The sequence below is a fragment of the Varroa destructor genome, unplaced genomic scaffold (genome assembly GCF_002443255.2).
Source record: "Varroa destructor unplaced genomic scaffold, Vdes_3.0 BEIS01000005.1, whole genome shotgun sequence".
NCBI lineage: Eukaryota > Metazoa > Arthropoda > Arachnida > Mesostigmata > Varroidae > Varroa > Varroa destructor.
The window spans coordinates 6,970,963-6,982,337 of NW_019211458.1; the positions used below are offsets into that span (position 1 = coordinate 6,970,963).

Below are 11,375 nucleotides of genomic sequence, written 5' to 3' on the forward strand. Positions count from 1 at the left end.
TGTTCGCCTGCTAAGTTTCTGGGGACGTGGTGGTCTCCGTTCAAAGCCTGACATAGACATTCTTCGTCTTGCAGGAACTAATCGTCTGCAGCAACCCTTAACGACACTATCGGTCGTGAAACTCGACCCATTGATTTGTTTTGGGTTGTCATGCGTACTTAGGATATATGCGGTAGAACGAGACGTAATAACGTACGTAAACTCCCGTCCACTTGTAGTCAGTCATTTTCGGGTTTACTAGGCCTTTTGGAGAAGCTAGAAATGCGGGGAACTTTTCGGTAATTCGGTCTCATTGAAATTTCGCTAGATAAACTGCTTTGTTATAATACAGTAATACGACGTAACTCAATAACGTTTATGCAAGCGTTCGCAAACTGCATTTCAATGCGTTTTCCGGAAAGGTCAAATTTAGAAAACCGCCGCGTAGTAATAAAAACGCTCTCTTCGCTCGTGAACGAGTTGAATCGGGAGATATTAGTCTACGATAAACAAATAGACCGGATCCATTTGCCTTATTACGCGATAGTACATACGGTACGCGACAAAAAAAAAACGCTGTTAAAATGTAGACGGTGACATTACAAGGATATTCTAATCATAAATACTTTATTATCTTCACGAGCGCTTAAATAGTGGTTGAGATACAATACACACCTAGAACCAAAATTCGGCTCAATTATTGTATAAAGTACTTCGTTCGAAGCTTTTATTATTGTCGTGTCATATAAATATTGACAATCCCTTCGGGTTGACGTTTACTAAGGCTTCGGATAATTTGAAGTCTATTTAACAAGCACTGCTTCGGTCTTAAACCTGCAGACGAGTGTCTTTAATTCATCACCTTCTAGTTCGAGTGACGGGTGGAACCGGATCGTTAACGTATTGCTGAAACGGCCTTCCTGTAAAATGCGTGAAATTACAAAAATCAGTACATAGATATCGGCAACTCAGACAGTTAGACTGATACTTGGCAAGTGATTCCATGTAAATAAATATTTACAGAAACATTGTGAGATTTTAGTACACAAAAGGATATATATATATATATATATATATATACATGAGATATACGCAACGAAACTCATTACTAACGTTATGAATGGTACCGCATCCATCGAGTGGTATTCGTAATGTATAGTACTGACCACCGTCACCTCTAAGGAGGCATTTATTACTTTTAGGACCCGCATGCACAATCCCTCTGAATGGTTGCGTGAAGTTCACTTTTACCACAAAGTCTTCCGGTTCACACTGTAATTCAACTGGAATTACGCAAATAACAATTTCTAGAATAGCAATTTTTTAAATCAAGAGCTTGTCATATCATATTTATGTCAACGCTTTTCAATATAATTTCTCTATATATGGCTTTTCATATACGCCATTTTAGGCCATGAGAAATTCCCTGGTCGTACGGGCTCAGAACGACAGAATATGCAAGGTTAAATCAGCATTAGATATTCCTTTACTCAATTGTGGAAATAGTAGATGTATGACGATGTACTCTGTCTTCGTCGCCAAATAATCAGAGTGGGTACTTTCGATTGCCCCTCCGACAGTCCGTGAAATAAAGAGCTGCACTCATTGTTCCATCTTCGGCAAGTACGTCACAATAGCATGTACCCCAATTACCCAGTATAGGTCCTACCATTACCTTACGTCCTAATCCACTCAACACTATTACCAAATTCGATTTCATCCCAGGGTTACGCAATTTGCTCGCCGAGTTCCTCCACGACTGATTTAGCATGCGTTGTTTATGGTGCCCATGAGATTTTTCGTTTATTAAGGTTCCACAAATTGTAAAGAAATACACCACACGCGTTTCCATTTTTACACAGTCTGCATTTTCAGTACTTGGGCTATAAATCTGTAAAACCTTACATGCCGCGAAATGCCAGTTTTAGCTAACACAACAATAAATCTCTGCCTTCGTATGAGCTTCTTTGACTGCGGCAATGCATTCTTGTCTTGTGGGTCTCCTCTGGTCTCAACTGGTCACCTCTTCGTTGGCCTTCAATTCTCCAGTCTCCGTTTTTTTCTCTGCACCGTTTACATACTGTAGCTTGAGGCCTCCTTGTCTAATAACTTAATCGGTCCTTAATGGATTTCTGCAGCGCTGTGGCCTTCAGGAGCAAAAATTTGATCACCGCGCATCGACTGGATGAAATCGAAATGTGTTTTTCATCGCTTCACTTTTTTTAGAGTAAACTCCACCGATTGTTAGTGACAAGTTCGCGGAATTACTGACTGAGTTTCGTAGGCTGGCGGCCCGTACTTCAAAAGACATTCAAGTTTGAAATCAGCGGGAGTCGTTTGCAACTGCCTATATATATATATATATATATATATATATATATATATATATTTATAAATAAACAAAATGTCGATTTGTTTATGAAGTGAGTCTGAATGAAAACGGATGACAACAGTAATTGATGGGTTTGTTTCCAATGTAACAGCCAATCACCTCGAGCAGTTTGAGGTTTAAGCCGCTCACGGACCTGTCTCAAAACTTTTCGATTCATATGGTTGGGACGATGAGTGAGTCAACGTTGCTATGTTCGCTCAATAAAATCCCATATATAACCAACCGATGGCTTCATCCTCAGCCAGCTTACTCACCACTAATTTGTTCGTATGAGGGGGTGCATCGCTTTAATTGCCACTGCTTATGTACTTGTTAAAGGAGCAGACGCAGGCCTTTATGCACCTGTGCATGATGGAATTCCACAAATGAAGGATGCAAAAATACACTTATGAAGATCCTGGTTGTTCGATGCGCATCCTGGTGGTCCAATTTAATGTACGATAGCTCGAATGGTTCTTAAACATTTCATGTTCTGAACTCTGATGCCAACCAAAAATAACTGGGACCTATCTGCAGACAATAAATCCAAAAGCTTTGATCAACTCGGCCGTTGAGTTCTGCCAAACAGAGCGTTTTCAATTACAGTGATGAGAAATATTCCTTATTAGTGCCAACTTTAATAGCAAGAACGACCTTTGATTTGATGTAGCCACGGAGATTTTTCTATTGTGCTTTCCCCATCTGTTATACCCACTCGTGTTTCTTCATCAGCTGCCTAATTTGCCGCAGTGCGTTAACCCATCGATTTCGACTTACGAAGTCCATAATCCCAGTGAGCGTCAGTTTGATGCTAAAACACGACACAATTCGAAGAGATATACACGGCAGGACATCGATACTCGGAACTTTTCATACGAACTATTCCCACTAGATATATAATAATCTAAGTGGTTTGAGTCTGATTTATGTAGCGATAAGCTCAGGCAACCAATCTTGTTCACATTGGTTGCTACAAGCCTATCCATCATCTTTTCGAAATATGTATGGTTTTATTCAGAAACGTTAGCTGTCCACGATTGTCCTGCGGCTAACGTAAGGGGTTGTAGATAAACTTCCTTAACCATACGGTCGCCTTTATAGGAGATACATGCTGACATAATGTATCCTTCGCTGGATACCGCACTCAGAACATTAACTCTCGAGTCCGCATTGCTCTTTTCTTATCATGGATGTTTCGTTCTGCTGAGCTAGAACATGCTCCCACTTCTTTTACAGCTGTACGCATTTTCCATAAACTACTGATTTGGGGTAGCCCCAGAAATTTATGGTGTGGAAGAGATTTCGACCCCCCGAAAGGCACGTTCCTTGTCTTATTTTGCGACCTCGTTGTTTCCGTACACCTACAAAGCTTCTATCTTATAGTTTACATCCCAGTTTCTCAGAGTTTTACAGGGCTCGGCCATCGAAGTCCAAGTGGTAGGCGGCAGATACGTACTATCAATTATATCTTCTTTACGCCACAAGCCATGCAAGAATTTAATCGATCTATCGAAGCCGAGATGATATAGTGCATGAAATATATATGTTTGATTGTAAGTAGGATAATAATATTTACAAGTATCTTTTAAGAATGGTACTAACCACTGTTGCGATCTGTTTTGAAATTGTTCTTTGGCACGGTCTTCTTAGGCAATGCCCTCGTCGTAGCGTCTCGACTGATTGGCGATGAATCCGTTATCAGCAACTAAAAGCAAAAAACAGGTTCATTATAATTTTTGTGCGCACCTGTACTAAACATCAATTTATTTTTGGACGTCAAATCATGTTGGCACCGACAAGAGGGAGTTTTCGTAAAATATAGGGGGTATATATATATATATAGGGGAAATACGTATCAAGCTGAAGGTGTCTGCACAGTCGATATAATGCGTTGAACTTTGTGCCATGATATGCATCGCTAAATATGAAACTAGAAATCTGTAAATTATATCTACTATAGAGCGATGAAAGTACTTATGACTTAGGTGTACATATACTATATGTATAGGCATATTTTTTTGTAATAAAGTCACAGAAAGCTATATACGCTCTTTGTCTTCTAACCGTATTCCATCTGTAAATTCTTAGCTTAGATCTTACGGTCTGTTAAATGTCAAAAAAATGAATTATTTTTTCAATTACAATAATCAATCACCTTTTGACTTTTCCCATCATCTTAAATATTCCCATTCCCCTGGACAGGAAACACAAGCTCACGCACAAAAATCAGCGCCTTTGTCGATATATTATATATGTAATTTGCTGATTGATAGCACAAGACGACGGCCTCTCGTTGAACGTAAGAGTGCTTGAACAAGTAGCCAATATTAATATATCATCATTTTCAACTTCAACTAGAAATCTCTCCCTGCAGTGGCTCAGTCTCAACCAAGTGGCGTTGGAAAGCGACATCGTAGGCCGACTCTACCCGAGCGATTCTCTTGTTGTCTATCATCCAAGTTACCAACGCCTATCTCCTGATGGGACACGGACATGCGTATGCTTATATGAAAAAACGAGAAATTTCTAGGAAACAATAGGGAAAATGTTCCATTCGAATAATTGCAGCCGAGAATATATTTTTACAATAAACACTGAATACATATTTCAGTATTCATTGGTAATTAAGCCGGTAAATACACCACTAGATAAGATTTTAAGTTGCTTTTTTCACGCCGTTTTACCGCAATGTTTGTTGTTCTCCAAAGAAGAGTCACTATATATATATATATATATATACTATATATATTCAGTAAATCATATATAATATATATATGATTTACTGAATTGTTAACATTCGAACACCTTAGCGACTTTTAATTTATAACAGAAATGAAGCAAAGTGTTGACATGACATTTTGGTCAAAGAATGGATCAAAATGTAGGCGAATTCTTTTTTAATGCAACAGGCGCTTACAAACATTACAATCCTTTTCATGGAAGTCGTAAAGAACTTGAAAATCATAAGCGCCGGGGACGACCTAGCGTATTAATAACCAATAACTTGGCCAAAAAGCGATAGAAATTATCACCGGTCACTATGAGAAAGGTTGCTGACGATCATTTTGCTTATGCCAAACTATTTTTTTGGATAAAAAAACAAGCAGTTTCAAAATTTTTTAAATTATGTTCCGATTAAAACCAATGCCGAATGAACAACGTTCAAAAGCTGTTGAATGTTCTCCATGAAGATCTAAAACTGCCAAACGGGAAGTTGTAACTGATGATGAATTATGGCTGTATGGGTATGGTATCGAAACTAACGTACAACCAACCCAATAGAAATTTCCTAGTTGGACATGAAGATCGAAAGAATTTCGCTAAGTTTGATCAGATGAAGGCTTTACTAGCTAGCTTGCTCGATTTCAATGGCGTAGCTTACCACGAGATCTTACTTCCAGGTCGGACGTCAAAGAGGGTCCTACGGGATTTGCATGTAGCAATAAAAAAAAAACAATCAAGTTCGTGACGAACCAACTTTTGACAAACGTATCACAATAAAAAACCTGGAACCGTTACACTGCTTAACCGTGAGTTTTTGGCGAAAAATGACACCACACAAACGTCCCAACCTCATTACCTGAAAGACATTTTTCTTTCTTCCCATTTCCTAAGCTGAATAAACTTTAAAAAAATGACCCTTTGATAATGTAAAGAAACTAAAATCAGAATCGCTACAAAAGCTAAAATTCATTCAAAAAATTGCCTTCATGAACTGATTTCTAAACTGGAAAAACCTCTCGTGTAGGTGTGTAGTGTCAGGTGAGCAGTACTCTGGAAAAACAGGACTGATATTGACACATTGATAAATATTTTTTTTGATAAAAAAACATAAAATGCCAGCTATTCTTTATCAAACTTTATAAATAGTCTATAATATGTGTATATATATACATACATGTAAAAGGGTTCGTCCGATAGTGATTCAATTGCAATGCATAATAGGTTGCTACGTATAAAGTAGTGCTGTTAGTTTACTGCGATTTAATCGCCATGAGGTAGATAGAATCGGCTTGTATTACATGCCAGTACGAGCCATAATTGCTTAGGAATTCTAATTTTACGAACGTTTCCTGCGCTTTTTGTTCATTCGGCCACGCTATTGGGTATGCCTGCAATCATACGGTCACCGTATATCGTTTCGTGTTTGCGGTTAGCTGACGTGTTCGATTCGTAGCGACCCTCTGTGATAGCGATGTGGCGCGACTCTGTCACTGATAGCAAAAAATTCATGGTAGCGGAGCTATAAGGTCTTACACAACCCCGGCGTCGTGCGTTCAACCTTTACCAGCTCCCGCGTGCTGCCCTCGAACTATCGCGAGGCGAACTATCCCTACCTAAACTACACTTTCGTCTGCCGTTGACGACCCCAGAATTGAGTGCACCTACGCCCCCTCAAAGCAGGACGGCCGAGCAGCAGAAAAACTATTTCAAAGGCATCTTACTCAGGCTATGGCGTGTCAACGTGCTCAACAGAGTTACTACAGTCACTACGAGAGACAGCGGCTTTCAGGCAGACCGTAGCCCTATCATAGAGCCCAAGCTACCTGTGTCTGTACTAAATCTAAATTATATTTTATACGAGACCGTTACACTCGATCAGGGGCCGTGGCCAATGTCATGTCGTCCATTTGCTGCTTCAGTTCTTCGGATTGTACAACTGATTGGTTTGATCAATTGAATGTATTGTTTCTGAAATCCACAGCTTAGATAAATATTTCGCTACTAACCACTGCTGCGGCAATAGGACCAAAAAGACTATCTCTATTAGATTAGCAGAGTATTAATAAAGTGACTATGAGATTCCGGTTTTTCTTTGGCTTTAAATGTCTACGACATAGTGAAGGAACGCTTTATTTGTCTACAATATTATTAGTGATTCTTTTTCTAACTAAACATTTCCCGTTTTGGCAATCTACGAGTATTTCTTGTTTATGGCCCAGCTTGAAAATAGCTTGCCGTTGCGCCAGCTGGTCCAACTGTTTGCTATAGGCACACGGCAAAATGCATTAATCCATACGGCAATAAATTGTTTGTGGTTCATTTTTCGCGTATTGTGCCATGATATATTCGCGCCTGTTGTAACGTTGTTATGATTTTATAATATATGGTATGACTGGGCGTTATCGTCCGTGGTAATGTGATCGTGATCGCAGACCGGGTGCATAATAGAAGCGCTACTTAAAATTCTGACATAGTGTTGTATGACGGCCGTGAGCATGGGTACGTACACGCAGTTTCAAGAAATGGGTCACCTACCTCACCTCGTTTAGCGATTAGTACTTGTTGCGTTACGGAAATGCTTATTTGGGAAAGAAGAGCTTTTTCAGTTTGAAAGGTGTAGCATTTCGATATAATGCTTGATGTTGATGATATAACGCGGGAACCTTAAGGTGCGAAACGGCTTGATCGCAGCAGTCACCGAGAATTATGATTACCATATACTATTTAGAAGATCACTGATACAGTCGCGTCTTCTACACCGATCGATGACATACATCTACGTGCTTTGAACGCCTTTCCACATATATGTGTGTATTTTAATTATTGATTTGTGGTGTCAACACTAACCGATGGCAATAGAGTAGGAAAGATTGCTTTGTGAGAGCGCCTCTAGCTGAAAGAAAACTGCATTTTGAGGATTATATGTATCTATATTCATGTAGATGACAGTGAACAGAAACTTGGTTTTGATCTCCGTTCTATTTTTCACTGTTTTTTTTTTTTTTTTTTTATCTGCTGAGCTCATCTCTGTCGTATAGGAAACGGGACAAGGACGACGATTAAGGGCCTTGGAATGACGTATATTCGTTCTATTACGCAGGCGGATTTTCCGAACAACTGCACTCAATAAAACTTCTGAAGCCTTCAACTCTTTTGTCAAACGGTGAGGACTTATACGACGATGAAACCTGCCGCTGTAGATAATCGTTATTTACCCCCTATCCACGCGACTTGTTGCAAGGAGAGCATTATGCTCGTTTTTATAAACAGTGACTTATCAGATATTGAACGGACTACGGATCAGTGAAACGCATCCGTGAATCTACGATAAGAATGGATTCACAATCACGGACAGCAAGTGTAAGCGACCCGTCACTTCATAACGGACAAAGAATCCTAGCAATAGGATCGAACGCAAGGTTTAGGTCGCTGTGCATAGATTGAATTCGAATCCAATAGTGTAGGCATTTCGTTTTAGCTAGCCATCTGAAATAACATTTAACGGCTTAGGTAGAATATACATTTAATCGACTCGCCGAGTTAGTGAAAGTGAGGACTACTGCATCCGTCAGACATTATCAATTAAAACATCATATCTTCAGTCAACATATGTTGTCGAATTAAACTTCTTACAATTAGAAGCTAGTAGCGGTTGTAGTCCTGCCAGAGGAGAACTCAGAACAGGAGAATTCAGCGACAGCGTACAGCAAGAACAAGGGTATATATTGTTATAAACATGAAAAACTAGCTCACATAGACGAAAAATAGGTGCCCCTCAAAAACACCCGAAATTCTAAACTGTGGTATCTTCACTCCCGGTAACGTAAATAGGCTAAATAGGCTCTATAATATCCTGCAAATAAACAGAACAACTATACGCAAGAAGTATATATGTGGCTATGTTTTTCAATCTACTGGAATTATCCTAAAAATCCTCAACGCTTGTAATAACACACACACACACACACACACACACTCATAACCGACAAACAATATATCGAAACACAAGCACCGTTTACTCTTGCAAAGCAGATAATGTTTCACTAAGCCAGCACTGCAACATAGATAACGGTGTCTTCAGATAAAAACATGACCTTTGACCCCATTTGCATTGCTCGTTTCAATGATGGCCGACAGTACATAACGTTCTGAAAATGCCCTTAGCTTCATGTTCAGCCTACCTTAAATAAATCCGATACAAGCTCAGAATAATCGAATCAGTCGGGGGCTAAACAATTTAGCCCACAACGATTTTAAGTTTAACTTCTACCTTGAGTGAAACTTTACGGCGGCGCAGTACTTGCAACAGGCCTCCGGCGTATGACTGAGTGGCAACTAAATCACTGCCATAGAAATTGTCGTCTTTCTAGTTAAACATTAGCGTACTGTTTGTAAACATCATGAATTAGATAGCTGTCCAAGACTGATGAACTTTATCTGAGAATCAAAGTTGATCGACCCGTCCGCTAGATGATCTTTCTCATTCGACTCACGTACGTCTACATTCTGTGCGCTATGTATTACATTGAATGTGGGGCTCTTTTCCGAAAAATGGAAAAATTGCGCCTAAAAAGCCAGCGTTGAATAACTAGTTCGGGGTAGGGTGTATAATTTTCAATGTAGTAATCGGTAGTTGTAGCCGTAACGGAAATTGTATCGGCCAGCGCTACCGGGCAGTCATGAAGGCGTAAAAACAGTCTGTACACGCCAATATGCTTGTAAGCAACAAAAACCGCTGCTATATGTACAAATGTATATCGTCGATATACGGTGTTTATTCGGCCTAGTATTTTTCGAAGCAATGGAGTCTATGCATACGAAACTTGTGCGATTATTTTCTCGATTCCAACGACCCATGTCAGCACCAGTTGAACACAAGCATACAACTGATTACAGTGAATCACCGTGTGCAGCAAACGCGGTTGCGTGAAGACATGTCTATCTCCATCTTCGAACGTAACGCGCTTTCCTCTGCTCAACGTGGTACGATGCAGATAGTACAGGGGTAGTCGCTAGGGTCTAATACGCTTCCTTTACCCAAGGTCCAGACGGTTTCGTACGTAAGAACCATGTAAGCGATATGCCGCTACGTGTGCAGGACAGTTAGTTCCCGTAACAGGGTTCTCCCTCATTTGAGAAAGACAACGAGTAGCAATGTCGAAACGGTGACGTCGTACTGAAAAGCTAACGCGTCCTTGTGCTCAAGTGTGACTCGCGCCTGAAGTACCAGAAGGATGCACACAAACACGCTGAAAGCTTTTCTTTGTCCGGCGTATTCCTAATAGATATAAGACTTTCTGACACGTTTAGATAGGGCGTTTAAGCTTGAATAAAACCTATGAAAACAACGAAAGAAACTACTTACGCAGTGCACAATCACAGCTGAGGCAATCAACGCTCTCGACAGCCTCCCACGTCGAACTGCCATCGTATTTGCACGACAAAATCGTTTTTTTTCAAATATGCGCAAAGTCTTTTTCAAGGCTTTTCTGCAGTCGCTGCCCACGAAAGCCGCTGTACGTTACCCTGTGTTCACGTATTTCACTCACCAGGCACGTTTCCAGCCAAACGTACGACACTTCCCGCACACATACACGTGTCTATCTAGTGCCAGCCAAAAAGCTGACTGGTTATTTTCGGCCGTCCCGTCGCTGCTGCTGATATTGTTGCAGCGCATCTAGGGCCTCTCCTGCGACAACGGTTCCTTCTTATACTATCCATCCTTACTTTCGTCGCTAAAACAGATAGAAAGGGGGGGGGGAAATCGACGAGGGATATCGTCAGTAAGTGAAAGAATAATTTTGTGGAAAGGATGCCTAGCATCATCCTGTTGCTGTGTCGCGGACTCAACGAAGTGTGGGTGGGTGAATGAATGAAATAAGTGACACCATCGTCATCATGAACAGCAACAACAATCACAAAAGTAATCAGCGCGCTATCACATGAGACGAGTGACGAAAACACGCTTTTTGACTATTTATTTTTGTTTCCATTCGGCTGAATTGATTTAAGTCAGTGCCGTTCAGAACCCAGTTGATTTAGTGGCTTCAGAAGTACATCACGGATCGGCAAAAAAATCTGTCATAAAAATGTTAAAACTTGGATAATTTCAAGCAAAACACTTACATACGTGTACAACGTATGGCAGTGATATAAATTGGTTTATACGACCTTGTTTAGAATTTACATGTGCGCTGACGGAGTCGGACGTTGCGAGCTCAGACTTCACGTTGGCGATCATTGACTTTTTTTTGTTATTCTTAGCAAATGAAAAATGCTTCATTCAAATTGTTAACAAAGT

At 40.2% G+C, this 11,375-nt stretch overlaps 1 protein-coding gene across 1 annotated transcript; it reads right to left on the reverse strand.

Moving 5' to 3' along the window:
• Window positions 1-564: 564 nt before the first annotated feature.
• On the reverse strand, window positions 565-10,779 carry LOC111251473 (uncharacterized). The gene is made up of 4 exons (XM_022808068.2): window positions 10,440-10,779; window positions 3,953-4,055; window positions 1,093-1,262; window positions 565-899 (listed from the first exon to the last, which is right to left on the reverse strand). Exons 1-4 carry the CDS (start codon window positions 10,500-10,502, stop codon window positions 783-785), a joined length of 453 nt encoding a protein of 150 aa, XP_022663803.1. The 5' UTR covers window positions 10,503-10,779; the 3' UTR covers window positions 565-782.
• Window positions 10,780-11,375: the final 596 nt, after the last annotated feature.

Excerpts from the sequence above, each read along its gene's own strand:
- LOC111251473 (XM_022808068.2), bottom strand. The coding sequence starts at position 10,502 with ATGGCAGTTCGACGTGGGAGGCTGTCGAGAGCGTTGATTGCCTCAGCT. Across the intron at positions 4,056-10,439 it reads CAGCTGTGATTGTGCACTGC|TTGCTGATAACGGATTCATC; the intron begins GTAAGTAGTTTC and ends TTTTGCTTTTAG. Across the intron at positions 1,263-3,952 it reads CAAAACAGATCGCAACAGTG|TTGAATTACAGTGTGAACCG; the intron begins GTTAGTACCATT and ends GCGTAATTCCAG.